Source organism: Pleurodeles waltl, chromosome 7 (assembly GCF_031143425.1).
Source record: "Pleurodeles waltl isolate 20211129_DDA chromosome 7, aPleWal1.hap1.20221129, whole genome shotgun sequence".
In the NCBI taxonomy this organism is placed as follows: domain Eukaryota; kingdom Metazoa; phylum Chordata; class Amphibia; order Caudata; family Salamandridae; genus Pleurodeles; species Pleurodeles waltl.
Genome location: NC_090446.1, coordinates 1548903892 through 1548921788, shown reverse-complemented (window position 1 = coordinate 1548921788; position 17897 = coordinate 1548903892). Strand labels below are relative to the sequence as shown.

General features: G+C 50.2%; 1 protein-coding gene across 1 annotated transcript in view; it reads left to right on the top strand.

The window, feature by feature from the left end:
• The window catches only part of LOC138246685 (carcinoembryonic antigen-related cell adhesion molecule 2-like), a 187107-nt gene that overhangs the window by 136463 nt on the left and 32747 nt on the right, over positions 1–17897 (top strand). Inside the window, exon 7 of the mRNA XM_069201454.1 lies at positions 4228–4278. Coding sequence (XP_069057555.1) covers positions 4228–4278 — 51 coding nt within the window. The remainder of the gene's footprint in view (positions 1–4227; positions 4279–17897) is intronic.

Below are 17897 nucleotides of genomic sequence, written 5' to 3'. Positions count from 1 at the left end.
GTGTCCTAGATAAGCCTTGGCTGCTCAGCCACAGCTACCTCTAGAGAGCCTGGCTTCTAGGCGCTGACTACACCACATTAATAAGGGATAACTGGACCTGGTATAAGGTGTAAGTAACTGTGGTACCTACCACACAGCAGGCCAGCCTCCTAAACTTGTCTTCACCCAACCCCTAACCGTAACCATAAACATAACTCTATTCCTAGCCCTAAAACTAATCCTAACCATCATCCCTGCCCAGTCTTTAAACCTAAACCTAACCATGACCCTTAACCTATTTCTAACCCCAAACACAACCTTATTCCCAGTCCTACCAATGATCCTAACCCTCATCGTTACCCAGTCCCAAACCCTAACCATAGTCTGAATCCTAAACCTAACTCCAAACACAACTGTATTCCTGGCCCCTCACAGGATCTTAATCCTATCCCTCATCATTGCCCAATCCCTGACCATAACTGTAACTCTAATCCTAATGATCATCCGCACCCAACTCCAAACCCTAACCCTCAACATACCCCTATTCCTAGCCCCATCCATAACCAAAGCCCTCTCAGCCTCACCAAATCCCCAACCCTAACCAGGCCCTCAAACTGATTGCTAGCTGTAGCCATGACCCTAACCTTAACCCTACCCCTAAACATAACCTTAATCCTAACCCTTACCCTCACGCCTTCCCAAACCCTAAACATAAACATAACTCTATTCTTGGCCCTAAAGCTAGTCCTAATTCTCATTCTTGAGGAAATACTAAACTCTTAACCTTACCTTATTGCTAGACCTAACAATGACCACAACCACATGTCCAATCCCATCTTCACACCTCCGATAACACTAAAAATAATCATATTACTAGCCCTAACCAAGATCATAAACTTAATCCTAACCCCACATCTGCCATATCACTGACCCTGAACTACTGCCTCCACCTCTTTCCGTGATGCTACCCGGCCCCTACCCTCAACCTGAAGGTCAACATGGGGTAATCCTCACCCCATCCCCGATCCTAAACAAAAATATAACCCAATTCCGAACCCTTGAGCTAAAACCTAACCTCAGCCCATACCCTTGTGTTAATCCAATCATTTTTCATCCGAAGATTTACGCCAAAGTGTTGTGCCCATCAGTTGTTCCCATTCTCCTGCCTGCTGACACTTAATCCCACCTCGTGAGTCTTTCCGATACTCACATCCTTTGTCTCCACCTGTACCAAAGGTTCTCATTCTGTCCCCTTCACTCGATTCCTGGCTTCTCTCTTGGTCCCCGTCATCTGCTTTCTTTGTACGACTCTCGGTTGGATCTTAGGGCCAGATGTAGCAACAGAAAATTTTGAGACTTGCAAATTGCGAGTCAAACCGACTCGCAATTTGCAACTCGCAAAATTGTATGCAGAAAGGTGTCTCAGACACCTTCTGAGACTCGCTATGGGGTTGCAAAGACCCACCTCATGAATATTAATGAGGTGGGTCACAATTTGCGACCCCATATCAAGTCCCTGCACTCACAGGGATGGTGGCCTGCTGGAGACAGCAGACCTCCATGTCTGTGACTGCTTTTTTAATAAAGCAGTTTTTTTATTTTTTATTGCAGCCCGTTTTCCTTAAAGGAAAACGAGTTGCAATTCAAAAAAATAATGAAACCATTTGGTTTCATTTTTCCAGAGTAGGCAGTGGTCCATTGGACCACTGCCTGCTCTGAAAAAATATTTTCAGCGACATTCATTTAACACGCAGGTGTTAACTGCGAATTGCTTTGCGACCGCTTTCGCGGTCACAAAGCAATTCTGCATTGCGGTGCGAGTCGCAAATAGGAAGGGAACACCTCTTCCTATTTGCGAGTCGGATTCACATTTTGCGAGTCGGTACCGACTCGTAAAATGTGAATCAGCATTGCGATGGCCGTTTTGCATGTCGCGGCAGGGCACACTTATGAGCACTGGGGCCCTGCCCTGGCTGGCAGGGTCCCAGTGACACATACACTAAAACAAAATATATACAGTGAAATATGGGGGTAACATGCCAGGCAAGATGGTACTTTCCTACACAACCCCCCCCAAACGAAGGACAATAAGACTGGCCATGACCTGATGAGTCTTCATTGTCTAAGTGGAAATATCTGGAGAGTCCTTCTGCATCGGAGTGGGTACTCCCAGGTCTATGTTCCACTGTATAGTCCATTCCCTGTAGAGATATGGACCACCTCAACAATTTAGGGTTTTCACCTTTCATTTGTTTTAGCCAAAGTAGAGGTTTGTGGTCTGTCTGAACAATGAAGTGAGTGCCAAACAGGTATGGCCTCAACTTCTTCAGTGCCCAGACCACAGCAAAGGCCTCCCTCTCTATGGCAGACCAACGCTTTTCTCTAGGGGTTAACCTCCTGCTGATAAAAGCAACAGGTTGATCCTGGCCCTCAGAATTGAGTTGTGATAAGACTGCCCCTACCCCTAATTCAGATGCATCAGTCTGAACAATGAATTTCTTGGAGTAACATGGGCTTTTTAGGACAGGTGCAGTGCACATGGCCTGTTTCAGCTCCTCAAAAGCTTTCTGACAGCTAGCTGTCCACAATACCTTTTTAGGCATTTTCTTGGAGGTGAGGTCATTAAGTGGGGTTGCAATGGAGCCATAGTTCTTAATGAACCTCCTGTAATACCCAGTGAGGCCTAAGAAGGCTCTCACCTGGGTCTGAGTTGTAGGGGGAACCCAATCTATGATAGTTTGGATTTGCCCCTGAAGTGGTGCAATCTTTTCTCCACCTACCAGGTGTCCCAGATAAACCACTTTCCCCTGCCCTATCTGGCACTTTGAAGCCTTGATAGTGAGGCCTGCCTTCTGCAGGGACTCCAAAACTTTCCACAGGTGGACCAGGTGATCATCCCAGGTGGAGCTAAAGACAGCTATATCATCTAGATATGCTGCACTGAAAGCTTCCAGCCCTTGCAGGACTGTGTCCACCAACCTCTGAAAAGTGGCAGGTGCATTTTTCAAACCAAAGGGCATCACTGTGAATTGGTAGTGCCCTCCAATAGTCGAAAATGCAGTTTTTGCTTTAGCATCCTCTGATAACTTGATCTGCCAATACCCTGCAGTCAAATCAAAGGTGCTTAGAGACTTGGCAGATGCCAGTGTATCTATGAGCTCGTATGCCCTGGGTATAGGGTGAGCATCAGTTTTAGTTACCTGGTTGAGACCTCTGTAATCTACACAACACCTCATATCTTTCTTCCCATCTTTTGAGTGAGGTTTTGGTACAAGCACCACAGGAGAGGCCCATGGGCTTTCAGAATGTTCAACCACTCCCAGTTCAAGCATTTTCCGAACCTCTTGTTTTATGCAGTCCCTGAAATGGTCAGGCTGCCTATAGATCTTACTTTTGACAGGCATGCTGTCTCCAGTATCTATAGTGTGCTCACACCAAGAAGTGGTGCCTGGCACAGTAGAAAAGAGTTCAGAAAACTAACCCAGGAGATTTATGCAGTGGTCTTTCTGCTCAGCAGTAAGACAGTCTGCCAAAACTACACCTTCCACTAGAGCATCTTGTTCTGTGGAAGAGAAGAGATCAGGGAGAGGGTCACTCTCTTCTTCCTGTCCTTCATCTGTTGCCATGAGCAGGGTGAGATCTGCCCTGTCATAGTAGGGTTTCAGGCGATTGACATGGAGCACCCTAAGGGGACTCCTGGCAGTGCCTCAGTCAACTAAGTAGGTGACTTCACCCTTTTTCTCAACAATTGTGTGGGGTCCACTCCATTTGTCTTGGAAATGTTTGCGAATGAGTTACCAACCACTTCAAGTGGGTGTTAACTGCGAATTGCTTTGCGACCGATTTCGAGGTCACAAAGCAATTCTGCATCGCGGTGCGAGTCACAAATAGGAAGGGAACACCTCTTCCTATATGCGAGTCGGATTCACATTTTGCGAGTCGGTAGCAACTCGCAAAATGTGAATCAGCATCGCGATGGCCGTTTTGCATGTCGCAAACTGCGGTTTTCGCAGTTTGCGACATGCAAAACTTTTCCTACATCTTGCCCTTAGTCCCTCGACTCGTCTCTTTCACTCTCATTCCATTTATTATCTCACAAAGGCTTTCTTTCTTATCCATCTCTCCAGTCCCTCTGCCTCGCCTTTCTTTCTGGATTCTCCCTTTTTATCCCCTGTACTTTTCCCTTCTTTTGCATGTTGTTTTTAGTAGACTATTGAGTGATCACAGTCCTGTTTCTACCCCCGTTAGGTCTGAGGCGCCCCAAGGCAGAAGCAATCGGATTGGTGGAGGAAGTGACTGGTAAGATTGTCTTCACATCTGTGGACTTTGTGGATAACTGCCCCTCCAACCTGACCTACATTCCTCATCACCTCCGGTTGTGGTTCAGGCTATCTTGGGGACCTTCTTGGAGAGGACCAAAGTTAGCCACGTCTCCTCTCACAGACTCTCATTGCAGGTCCACATCTTTCCACCACTTTTCGATACTGCAAAATCATTGAGGTCTGAAGTGTCAATCCAAGACTTGTAAGGAGGCTGTAAGATCCCAAAGCTAGGGCTCATCTGTCTACAGTCAGTGGGGAGAGGACTCTTCTGTCTACAGTCAGTGGGATGATGGCTCCACTGTCTACAGTCTGTGGCATGAGGGCTCATCTGTCTACAGTCTGTTGGTGGAAACTTTTCTGTCTACAGTCAGTGGGATTAGGGCTCTTCTGTCTATGGTCTATGGGATGATGACTCTTCTGTCTACAGTCTGGTGGATGAAGTCTCCTGTCTACAGTCAGTGGAAGGAGGGCTCTTCTGTATACAGTCTGTGGGATGAGGACTCTTCTGTCCACAGTCTGGTGGATGAAGTCTCTTCTGTCAGCAGTCAGTGGGAGGAGAGCTCGTCTGTCTACAGTCAGTGGGATGATGACTCTTCTGTCTGTAATCAGTGGAATGAGGGCTCTTCTGTCTACAGTCTGTGGGATTAGGGTTCTTCTGTCAGCAGTCTGTGGGATGAGGGATCATCTGTCTACAGTCTGTTGGTGAGAACTCTTCTGTCTACAGTCTGTGGGATGAGGGCTCTTTTGTACAGAGTCTATTGGTGAGAACTCCTCTGTCTACAGTCATTGGGATGGGGTCTCTTCTGCCTACAGTCTGTGGGATGAGGGATCATCTGTCTACAGTCTGTTGGTGAGAACTCTACTGTCTACAGTCTATGGGATGAGGGCTCTTTTGTTCAGAGTCTGTGGGATGTGAGCTCTTCTGTCTACAGTCAGTGGGAGGAGGGCTCTTCTGTCTACAGTCTGTGGGATGTAAGGTCCTCTGTCTACAGTCTGTGGGATGAGGTCTCCTCTGTCTTCAGTCTGTAGGATGAGGGCTCCTCTGTCAGCAGTCAGTGGGATGAGGGCTCTTCTGTTTACAGTCTGTGGGATGAGGTCTCCTCTGTCTACAGTCAGTGGGATGAGGGCTCTTCTGACTACAGCCTGTGGGATGAGGGCTCTTCTGTCTACAGTCTGTGGGATGAGGTATTTTCTGTCTACAGTCTGTGGGATGAGGTTTCCTCTGTCTGCAGTTTGTGTGAGGAGGTCTCCTCTGTCTGAAGTCTGTGGGATGAGGGCTTTTCTGCCTGCGGTCTGTGGTATTAAGGATCCTCTGTCTGCAGTCTGTGGGGGGAGGGCTGTTCTGTCTGCAGTCAGTGGGATGACAACTCTTCTGTCTACAGTCTGTAGGATGAGAGCTCTTCTGCCTACAGTCTGTGGGATGAGGGCTCCTCTGCCTGCAGTCTGTGGGATGAGGACTCTTCTGTCTACAGTCTGTGGGATGAGGGCTCTTCTGTTTGCAGTCAGTGAGACGACAACTCTTCTGCCTACAGTCTGTAGGATGAGGTCTCCTCTGTCTACAGTCTGTGGGATGAGGTATCTTCTGTTTACAGTCTGTGTGATGAGGGCTCTTATGTCTACAGCCTGTAGGATGAGGGCTCCTCTGTCTGCAGTTTGTGGGATGAGAGCTCTTCTGCCTGCAGTCTGGGGGATGAAGCATCCTCTGTCTGCAGTCTGCGGGATGTGGGCTCGTCTGTCTGCAGTCTGTGGGATGTAAGCTCTTCTGTCTACAGTCTGTGGGATGAGGGCTCTTCTGCCTACAGTCTGTGGGATGAAGGCTCCTCTGTCTGTAGTCTGTGGGATGAGGACTCTTCTGCCTACAGTCTGTGGGATTAGGGCTTCTCTGTCTGGGCGATGAAGCGTCCTCTGTCTGCAGTCTGTGGGATGAGGGCTCCTCTGTAAACAGTCTGTGGGATGAGGGCTCCTCTATGTACAGTCTGTGGGATGAAGGCTTCTCTGTCTACAGTTTGTAGGATGAAGGCTCCTCTGTCTACACTCTGTGGGCTCTTCTGTCTACATTCTGTGGGAGGAGGACTCTTCTGTCTATAGTCAGTGGGATGAGGACTCTTCTGTCTACAGTCTGTGGGATGATGTCTCTTCTGTCTACAGTCTGTAGGATGAGGTCTCCTCTGTCTACAGTCAGTGGGATGAGGGCTCTTCTGTCTACAGCTTGTGGGGTGAAGACTCTTCTGTCTGCAGTCAGTGGGATGAGGGCTCTTCTGTCTACAGTCTGTGGGATGAGGTCTCTTCTGTCTACAGTCTGTGGGATCAGATCTCCTCTGTCTACAGTCTGGTGGATGAGGTCTCTTCTGTCTACAGTCTGTGGGATGATGTCTCTTCTGTTTACAGTCCGTAGGATCAGGTATCTTCTGTCTGCAGTCTGTGGGATGAGGGATCTTTTATCTACAGTCTGTTGGTGAGAACTCTTTTGTCTACAGTCTGTGGGATAAGGGCACCACTGTCTGCAGTCTGTGGGATGAGGGCTCCTCGCTCTGCAGTCTGTTGGATGACAACTCTTCTGTCTACAGTCTGTAGGATGAGGGCTCTTCTGTCTAGAGTCTGTGGGATGAGGGCTTTCTGTCTACAGTCTGTGGGATGAGGGCTCTTCCATCAGCAGTCAGTGCGAGGAGGGATATTCTACCTACAGTCTGTTGGTGGAAACTCTTCTGTCTACAGTCAGTGGGATTAGGGCTCTTCTGTCTATAGTCTATGGGATGAGGACCCTTCTGTCTACAGTCTGGTGGATGAAGTCTCTTCTGTCTACAGTCAGTGGGAGGAGGGCTCTTCTGTCTACAGTCTGTGGGATGAGGACTCTTCTGTCTACAGTCTGTGGAGTGAAGGCTCTTCTGTCTACAATCTGTGGGATGAGGTCTCATCTGTCTACAGTCAGTGGGAGCGGGCTCTTCTGTCTACAGTCAGTGGGAGGAGAGCTCTTCTGTCTACAGTCTGTGGGATTAGGGCTCCTCTGTCTACAGTCTGTGGGGTAAGGGCTCTTCTGTCTACAGTCTGTGGGATGAGGGCTCTTATGTCTACAGTCTAGTGGATGAAGTCTCTTCTGTCTACAGTCTGTGGGAGGAGGGCTCTTCTGTCTACAGTCTGTGGGATCAGATCTCCTCTGTCTACAGTCTGTGGGGTGAGGGCTCTTCTGCCTACAGTCTGTGGGATGAGGGCTCTTATGTCTACAGTCTAGTGGATGAAGTATCTTCTGTCTACAGTCTGTGGGAGGAGGGCTCTTCTCTCAGCAGTCAGTGGGATGAGGGCTCTTCTGTCTACAGTCAGTGGGATGAGGGCTCTTCTGTTTACAGTCAGTGGGAGGAGGGCTCTTCTGTATACAGTCAGTGGGATGAGGACTCTTCTGTCTACAGTCTGGTGGATGAAGTCTCCTGTCTACAGTCAGTGGGAGGAGGGCTTTTCTGTCTAAAGTCTGTGGGATGAGGACTCTTCTGTCTACAGTCTGGTGGATGAAGTCTCTTCTGTCTACAGTCTGTGGGAGGAGGGCTCTTCTCTCAGCAGTCAGTGGGATGAGTGCTCTTCTGTCTACAGTCAGTGGGATGAGGGCTCTTCTGTTTACAGTCAGTGGGAGGAGGGCTCTTCTGTCTACAGTCAGTGGGATGAGGACGCTTCTGTCTACACTCTGTGGGATGAGGACTCCTCTGTCTACAGTCAGTGGGAGCGGGCTCTTCTGTCTACAGTCAGTGGGAGGAGAGCTCTTCTATCTACAGTCTGTGGGATCAGATCTCCTCTGTCTACAGTCTGTGGGATGAGGTATCTTCTGTTTACAGTCTGTGTGATGAGGGCTCTTATGTCTACAGCCTGTAGTATGAGGGCTCTTCTGTCTGCAGTCTGGGGGATGAAGCGTCCTCTGTCTGCAGTCTGTGGAATGAGGGCTTCTCTGTAAACAGTCTGTGGGATGAGGGCTCCTCTATGTACAGTCTGTGGGATGAAGGCTCCTCTGTCTACAGTCTGTGGGCTCTTCTGTCTACAGTCTGTGGGATGAGGTCTTTTCTGTGTTCTGTCTACAGTCTGTGGGATGAGGGCTCCTCTGTCTCCAGTCTGTGGGAGGAGGGCTCTTCTGTCTACAGTCAGTGGGAGGAGGGCTCTTCTGTCTATAGTCTGTGAAATAAGGGCTCTTCTCTCAGCAGTCAGTGGAATGAGGGCTCTTCTGTCTACAGTCTGTGGGATGAAGGCTCTTCTGTCTACAGTCTGTGGGATGAGGGTTCTTCTGTCAGCAGTCAGTGGGAGGAGAGCTCTTCTGTCTACAGTCAATGGGATGAGGACTCTTCTGTCTGTAGTCAGTGGGATGCGGGCTCTTCTGTCTACAGTCTGTGGGATGAGGGCTCTTCTGTCAGCAGTCTGTGGGATGAGGGATCATCTGTCTACAGTCTGTTGGTGAGAACTCTTCTGTCTACAGTCTGTGGGATGAGGGCTCTTTTGTTCAGAGTCTGTTGGTGAGAACTCTTCTGTCGACAGTCTGTGGGATGAGGTCTCATATGCCTACAGTCTGTGGGATGAGGGATCATCTGTCTACAGTCTGTTGGTGAGAACTCTACTGTCTACAGTCTGTGGGATGAGCGCTCTTTTGTTCAGAGTCTGTGGGATGTGAGCTCTTCTGTCTGCAGTCTGTGGGATGAGGTCTCCTCTGTCTACAGTCTGTAGGATGAGGGTTCCTCTGTCAGCACTCAGTGGGATGAGGGCTCTTCTGTCTACAGTCTGTGGGATGAGGTCTCCTCTGTCTACAGTCAGTGGGATGAGGGCTGTTCTGACTACAGCCTGTGGGATGAGGGCTCTTCTGTCTACAGTCTGTGGGATGAGGGCTTTTCTGTCTACAGTCTGTAGGACTAAGGATCCTCTGCTGCAGTCTGTGGGGTGAGGGCTGTTCTGTCTGCAGTCAGTGGTATGACAACTCTTCTGTCTACAGTCTGTAGGATGAGAGCTCTTCTGCCTACAGTCTGTGGGATGAGGGCTCCTCTGTCTGCAGTCTGTGCGATGAGGTCTCCTCTGTCTGAAGTCTGTGGGATGATTGCTTTTCTGCCTGCAGTCTGTGGGACTAAGGATCCTCTGCTGCAATCTATGGGGTGAGGGCTGTTCTGTCTGCAGTCAGTGGTATGACAACTCTTCTGTCTACAGTCTGTAGGATGAGAGCTCTTCTGCCTACAGTCTGTGGGATGAGGGATCCTCTGTCTGCAGTCTGTGGGATGAGGACTCTTCTGTCTACAGTCTGTGGGATGAGGGTTCTTCTGTCTACAGTCTGTGCGATAATGTCTCTTCTGTTTACAGTCCGTGGGATCAGGTATCTTCTGTCTTCAGTCTGTGGGATGAGGGATCTTTTATCTACAGTCTGTGGGTGAGAACTCTTTTGTCTACAGTCTGTGGGATAAGGGCTCCACTGTCTGCAGTCTGTGGGATGAGGGCTCCTCGCTCTGCAGTCTGTTGGATGACAACTCTTCTGTCTACAGTCTGTAGGATGAGGGCTCTTCTGTCTAGAGTCTGTGGGATGAGGGCTTTCTGTCTACAGCCTGTGGGATGAGGGCTCTTCCGTCAGCAGTCAGTGGGATGAGGGATATTCTGTCTACAGTCTGTTGGTGGAAACTCTTCTGTCTACAGCCAGTGGGATTAGGGCTCTTCTGTCTATAGTCTATGGGATGAGGACCCTTCTGTCTACAGTCTGGTGGATGAAGTCTCTTCTGTCTACAGTCAGTGGGAGGAGGGCTCTTCTGTCTACAGTCTGTGGGATGAGGACTCTTCTGTCTACAGTCTGTGGAGTGAGGGCTCTTCTGTCTACCCTCTGTGGGATGAGGTCTCCTCTGTCTACAGTCAGTGGGAGCGGGCTCTTCTGTCCACAGTCAGTGGGAGGAGAGCTCTTCTGTCTACAGTCTGTGGGATTAGGGCTCCTCTGTCTACAGTCTGTGGGGTGAGGGCTCTTCTGCCTACAGTCTGTGGGATGAGGACTCTTCTGTCTACAGTCTGGTGGATGATGTCTCTTCTGTCTACAGTCAGTGGGAGGAGAGCTCTTCTGTCTACAGTCTGTGGGATCAGATCTCCTCTGTCTACAGTCTGTGGGGTGAGGGCTCTTCTGCCTACAGTCTGTGGGATGAGGGCTCTTATGTCTACAGTCTAGTGGATGAAGCCTCTTCTGTCTACAGTCTGTGGGAGGAGGGGTCTTCTCTCAGCAGTCAGTGGGATGAGGGCTCTTCTGTCTACAGTCAGTGGGATGAGGGCTCTTCTGTTTACAGTCAGTGGGAGGAGGGCTCTTCTGTATACAGTCAGTGGGATGAGGACTCTTCTGTCTACAGTCTGGTGGATGAAGTCTCCTGTCTACAGTCAGTGGGAGGAGGGCTCTTCTGTCTAAAGTCTGTGGGATGACGACTTTTTTGTCTACAGTCTGGTGGATGAAGTCTCTTCTGTCTACAGTCTGTGGGAGGAGGGCTCTTCTCTCAGCAGTCAGTGTGATGAGGGCTCTTCTGTCTACAGTCAGTGAGATGAGGGCTCTTCTGTTTACAGTCAGTGGGAGGAGGGCTCTTCTGTCTACAGTCAGTGGGATGAGGACGCTTCTGTCTACACTCTGTGGGATGAGGTCTCCTCTGTCTACAGTCAGTGGGAGCGGGCTCTTCTGTCTACAGTCATTGGGAGGAGAGCTCTTCTATCTACAGTCTGTGGGATCAGATCTCCTCTGTCTACAGTCTGTGAGATCAGATCTCCTCTGTCTACAGTCTGTGGGATGAGGTATCTTCTGTTTACAGTCTGTGTGATGAGGGCTCTTATGTCTACAGCCTGTAGGATGAGGGCTCTTCTGTCTGCAGTCTGGGGGATGAAGCGTCCTCTGTCTGCAGTCTGTGGAATGAGGGCTTCTCTGTAAACAGTCTGTGGGATGAGGGCTCCTCTATGTACAGTCTGTGGGATGAAGGCTCCTCTGTCTACAGTCTGTGGGCTCTTCTGTCTACAGTCTGTGGGATGAGGTCTCTTCTGTGTTCTGTCTACAGTCTGTGGGATGAGGGCTCCTCTGTCTCCAGTCTGTGGGAGGAGGGCTCTTCTGTCTACAGTCAGTGGGAGGAGGGCTCTTCTGTCTATAGTCTGTGAAATAAGGGCTCTTCTGTCAGCAGTCAGTGGAATGAGGGCTCTTCTGTCTACAGTCTGTGGGATGAAAGCTCTTCTGTCTACAGTCTGTGGGATGAGGGCTCTTCTGTCAGCAGTCAGTGGGAGGAGAGCTCTTCTGTCTACAGTCAGTGGGATGAGGACTCTTCTGTCTGTAGTCAGTGGGATGCGGGCTCTTCTGTCTACAGTCTGTGGGATGAGGGCTCTTCTGTCAGCAGTCTGTGGGATGAGGGATCATCTGTCTACAGTCTGTTGGTGAGAACTCTTCTGTCTACAGTCTGTGGGATGAGGGCTCTTTTGTTCAGAGTCTGTTGGTGAGAACTCTTCTGTCGACAGTCTGTGGGATGAGGTCTCATATGCCTACAGTCTGTGGGATGAGGGATCATCTGTCTACAGTCTGTTGGTGAGAACTCTACTGTCTACAGTCTGTGGGATGAGGGCTCTTTTGTTCAGAGTCTGTGGGATGTGAGCTCTTCTGTCTACAGTCAGTGGGAGGAGGGCTCTTATGTCTACAGTCTGTGGGATGTAAGTTCCTCTGTCTACAGTCTGTGGGATGAGGTCTCCTCTGTCTACAGTCTGTAGGATGAGGGTTCCTCTGTCAGCACTCAGTGGGATGAGGTCTCCTCTGTTTACAGTCAGTGGGATGAGGGCTGTTCTGACTACAGCCTGTGGGATGAGGGCTCTTCTGTCTACAGTCTGTGGGATGAGGGCTTTTCTGTCTACAGTCTGTAGGACTAAGGATCCTCTGCTGCAGTCTGTGGGGTGAGGGCTGTTCTGTCTGCAGTCAGTGGTATGACAACTCTTCTGTCTATAGTCTGTAGGATGAGAGCTCTTCTGCCTACAGTCTGTGGGATGAGGGCTCCTCTGTCTGCAGTCTGTGCGATGAGGTCTCCTCTGTCTGAAGTCTGTGGGATGATTGCTTTTCTGCCTGCAGTCTGTGGGACTAAGGATCCTCTGCTGCAGTCTGTGGGGTGAGGGCTGTTCTGTCTGCAGTCAGTGGTATGACAACTCTTCTGTCTACAGTCTGTAGGATGAGAGCTCTTCTGCCTACAGTCTGTGGGATGAGGGTTCCTCTGTCTGCAGTCTGTGGGATGAGGACTCTTCTGTCTACAGTCTGTGGGATGAGGGTTCTTCTGTCTACAGTCTGTGCGATAATGTCTCTTCTGTTTACAGTCCGTGGGATCAGGTATCTTCTGTCTTCAGTCTGTGGGATGAGGGATCTTTTATCTACAGTCTGTTGGTGAGAACTCTTTTGTCTACAGTCTGTGGGATAAGGGCTCCACTGTCTGCAGTCTGTGGGATGAGGGCTCCTCGCTCTGCAGTCTGTTGGATGACAACTCTTCTGTCTACAGTCTGTAGGATGAGGGCTCTTCTGTCTAGAGTCTGTGGGATGAGGGCTTTCTGTCTACAGCCTGTGGGATGAGGGCTCTTCCGTCAGCAGTCAGTGGGATGAGGGACATTCTGTCTACAGTATGTTGGTGGAAACTCTTCTGTCTACAGTCAGTGGGATTAGGGCTCTTCTGTCTATAGTCTATGGGATGAGGACCCTTCTGTCTACAGTCTGGTGGATGAAGTCTCTTCTGTCTACAGTCAGTGGGAGGAGGGCTCTTCTGTCTACAGTCTGTGGGATGAGGACTCTTCTGTCTACAGTCTGTGGAGTGAGGGCTCTTCTGTCTACACTCTGTGGGATGAGGTCTCCTCTGTCTACAGTCAGTGGGAGCGGGCTCTTCTGTCTACAGTCAGTGGGAGGAGAGCTCTTCTGTCTACAGTCTGTGGGATTAGGGCTCCTCTGTCTACAGTCTGTGGGGTAAGGGCTCTTCTGCCTACAGTCTGTGGGATGAGGACTCTTCTGTCTACAGTCTGGTGGATGATGTCTCTTCTGTCTACAGTCAGTGGGAGGAGAGCTCTTCTGTCTACAGTCTGTGGGATCAGATCTCCTCTGTCTACAGTCTGTGGGGTGAGGGCTCTTCTGCCTACAGTCTGTGTGATGAGGGCTCTTATGTCTACAGTCTAGTGGATGAAGTCTCTTCTGTCTACAGTCTGTGGGAGGAGGGCTCTTCTCTCAGCAGTCAGTGGGATGAGGGCTCTTCTGTCTACAGTCAGTGGGATGAGGGCTCTTCTGTTTACAGTCAGTGGGAGGAGGGCTCTTCTGTATACAGTCAGTGGGATGAGGACTCTTCTGTCTACAGTCTGGTGGATGAAGTCTCCTGTCTACAGTCAGTGGGAGGAGGGCTCTTCTGTCTAAAGTCTGTGGGATGACGACTTTTTTGTCTACAGTCTGGTGGATGAAGTCTCTTCTGTCTACAGTCTGTGGGAGGAGGGCTCTTCTCTCAGTAGTCAGTGGGATGAGGGCTCTTCTGTCTACAGTCAGTGAGATGAGGGCTCTTCTGTTTACAGTCAGTGGGAGGAGGGCTCTTCTGTCTACAGTCAGTGGGATGAGGACGCTTCTGTCTACACTCTGTGGGATGAGGTCTCCTCTGTCTACAGTCAGTGGGAGGAGAGCTCTTCTGTCTACAGTCTGTGGGATCAGATCTCTTCTGTCTACAGTCTGTGGGATGAGGTCTCTTCTGTGTTCTGTCTACAGTCTGTGGGATGAGGGCTCCTCTGTCTACAGTCTGTGGGAAGAGGGCTCTTCTGCCTACAGTCAGTGGGAGGCGGGCTCTTCTGTCTATTGTCTGTGAGATAAGAGCTCTTCTGTCAGCAGTCAGTGGGAGGAGAGCTCTTCTGTCTACAGTCTGTGGGATCAGATCTCTTCTGTCTACAGTCTGTGGGATGAGGTCTCTTCTGTGTTCTGTCTACAGTCTGTGGGATGAGGGCTCCTCTGTCTACAGTCTGTGGGAGGAGGGCTCTTCTGTCTACAGTCAGTGGGATGAGGACTCTTCTGTCTGTAGTCAGTGGGATGAGGGCTCTTCTGTCTACAGTCTGTGGGATGAGGGCTCTTCTGTCAGCAGTCTGTGGGATGAGGGATCATCTGTCTACAGTCTGTTGGTGAGAACTCTTCTGTCACCAGTCTGTGGGATGAGGGCTCTTCTGTCAGCAGTCAGTGGGAGGAGAGCTCTTCTGTCTACAGTCTGTGGGATCAGATCTCTTCTGTCTACAGTCTGTGGGATGAGGTCTCTTCTGTGTTCTGTCTACAGTCTGTGGGATGAGGGCTCCTCTGTCTACAGTCTGTGGGAGGAGGGCTCTTCTGTCTACAGTCAGTGGGATGAGTACTCTTCTGTCTGTAGTCAGTGGGATGAGGGCTCTTCTGTCTATTGTCTGTGAGATAAGGGCTCTTCTGTCAGCAGTCAGTGGAATGAGGGCTCTTCTGTCTACAGTCTGTGGGATGAGGGCTCTTCTGTCTACAGTCTGTGGGATGAGGGCTCTTCTGTCAGCAGTCAGTGGGAGGAGAGCTCTTCTGTCTACAGTCAGTGGGATGAGGACTCTTCTGTCTGTAGTCAGTGGGATGAGGGCTCTTCTGTCTACAGTCTGTGGGATGAGGGCTCTTCTGTCAGCAGTCTGTGGGATGAGGGATCATCTGTCTACAGTCTGTTGGTGAGAACTCTTCTGTCACCAGTCTGTGGGATGAGGGCTCTTTTGTTCAGAGTCTGTTGGTGAGAACTCTTCTGCCTACAATCTGTGGGATGAGGGATCATCTGTCTACAGTCTGTTGGTGACTGTCTGCAGTCTGTGGGATGATGGCGCTTTTGTTCAGAGTCTGTGGGATGTGAGCTCTTCTGTCTGCAGTCAGTGGGAGGAGGGCTCTTATGTCTACAGTCTGTGGGATGTAAGGTCCTCTGTCTACAGTCTGTGGGATGAGGTCTCCTCTGTCTACAGTCTGTAGGATAAGGGTTCTTCTGTCAGCACTAAGTGGGATGAGGGCTCTTCTGTCTACAGTCTGTGGGATGAGGTCTCCTCTGTCTACAGTCAGTGGGATGAGGGCTGTTCTGACTACAGCCTGTGGGATGAGGGCTCTTCTGTCTACAGTCTGTTGGATGAGGGCTTTTCTGTCTACAGTCTGTAGGATGAGGTCTCCTCTGTCTGCAGTGTGTGCGATGAGGTCTCCTCTGTCTGAAGTCTGTGGGATGAGGGCTTTTCTGTCTACAGTCTGTGGGATCAGATCTCCTCTGTCTACAGTCTGTGGGGTGAGGGCTCTTCTGCCTACAGTCTGTGGGATGAGGGCTCTTATGTCTACAGTCTAGTGGATGAAGCCTCTTCTGTCTACAGTCTGTGGGAGGAGGGCTCTTCTCTCAGCAGTCAGTGGGATGAGGGCTCTTCTGTCTACAGTCAGTGGGATGAGGGCTCTTCTGTTTACAGTCAGTGGGAGGAGGGCTCTTCTGTATACAGTCAGTGGGATGAGGACTCTTCTGTCTACAGTCTGGTGGATGAAGTCTCCTGTCTACAGTCAGTGGGAGGAGGGCTCTTCTGTCTAAAGTCTGTGGGATGACGACTTTTTTGTCTACAGTCTGGTGGATGAAGTCTCTTCTGTCTACAGTCTGTGGGAGGAGGGCTCTTCTCTCAGCAGTCAGTGGGATGAGGGCTCTTCTGTCTACAGTCAGTGAGATGAGGGCTCTTCTGTTTACAGTCAGTGGGAGGAGGGCTCTTCTGTCTACAGTCAGTGGGATGAGGACGCTTCTGTCTACACTCTGTGGGATGAGGTCTCCTCTGTCTACAGTCAGTGGGAGCGGGCTCTTCTGTCTACAGTCATTGGGAGGAGAGCTCTTCTATCTACAGTCTGTGGGATCAGATCTCCTCTGTCTACAGTCTGTGAGATCAGATCTCCTCTGTCTACAGTCTGTGGGATGAGGTATCTTCTCTTTACAGTCTGTGTGATGAGGGCTCTTATGTCTACAGCCTGTAGGATGAGGGCTCTTCTGTCTGCAGTCTGGGGGATGAAGCGTCCTCTGTCTGCAGTCTGTGGAATGAGGGCTTCTCTGTAAACAGTCTGTGGGATGAGGGCTCCTCTATGTACAGTCTGTGGGATGAAGGCTCCTCTGTCTACAGTCTGTGGGCTCTTCTGTCTACAGTCTGTGGGATGAGGTCTCTTCTGTGTTCTGTCTACAGTCTGTGGGATGAGGGCTCCTCTGTCTCCAGTCTGTGGGAGGAGGGCTCTTCTGTCTACAGTCAGTGGGAGGAGGGCTCTTCTGTCTATAGTCTGTGAAATAAGGGCTCTTCTGTCAGCAGTCAGTGGAATGAGGGCTCTTCTGTCTACAGTCTGTGGGATGAAGGCTCTTCTGTCTACAGTCTGTGGGATGAGGGCTCTTCTGTCAGCAGTCAGTGGGAGGAGAGCTCTTCTGTCTACAGTCAGTGGGATGAGGACTCTTCTGTCTGTAGTCAGTGGGATGCGGGCTCTTCTGTCTACAGTCTGTGGGATGAGGGCTCTTCTGTCAGCAGTCTGTGGGATGAGGGATCATCTGTCTACATTCTGTTGGTGAGAACTCTTCTGTCTACAGTCTGTGGGATGAGGGCTCTTTTGTTCAGAGTCTGTTGGTGAGAACTCTTCTGTCGACAGTCTGTGGGATGAGGTCTCATATGCCTACAGTCTGTGGGATGAGGGATCATCTGTCTACAGTCTGTTGGTGAGAACTCTACTGTCTACAGTCTGTGGGATGAGGGCTCTTTTGTTCAGAGTCTGTGGGATGTGAGCTCTTCTGTCTACAGTCAGTGGGAGGAGGGCTCTTATGTCTACAGTCTGTGGGATGTAAGGTCCTCTGTCTACAGTCTGTGGGATGAGGTCTCCTCTGTCTACAGTCTGTAGGATGAGGGTTCCTCTGTCAGCACTCAGTGGGATGAGGTCTCCTCTGTTTACAGTCAGTGGGATGAGGGCTGTTCTGACTACAGCCTGTGGGATGAGGGCTCTTCTGTCTACAGTCTGTGGGATGAGGGCTTTTCTGTCTACAGTCTGTAGGACTAAGGATCCTCTGCTGCAGTCTGTGGGGTGAGGGCTGTTCTGTCTGCAGCAGTGGTATGACAACTCTTCTGTCTATAGTCTGTAGGATGAGAGCTCTTCTGCCTACAGTCTGTGGGATGAGGGCTTCTCTGTCTGCAGTCTGTGCGATGAGGTCTCCTCTGTCTGAAGTCTGTGGGATGATTGCTTTTCTGCCTGCAGTCTGTGGGACTAAGGATACTCTGCTGCAGTCTGTGGGGTGAGGGCTGTTCTGTCTGCAGTCAGTGGTATGACAACTCTTCTGTCTACAGTCTGTAGGATGAGAGCTCTTCTGCCTACAGTCTGTGGGATGAGGGCTCCTCTGTCTGCAGTATGTGGGATGAGGACTCTTCTGTCTACAGTCTGTGGGATGAGGGTTCTTCTGTCTACAGTCTGTGGGATAATGTCTCTTCTGTTTACAGTCCGTGGGATCAGGTATCTTCTGTCTTCAGTCTGTGGGATGAGGGATCTTTTATCTACAGTCTGTTGGTGAGAACTCTTTTGTCTACAGTCTGTGGGATAAGGGCTCCACTGTCTGCAGTCTGTGGGATGAGGGCTCC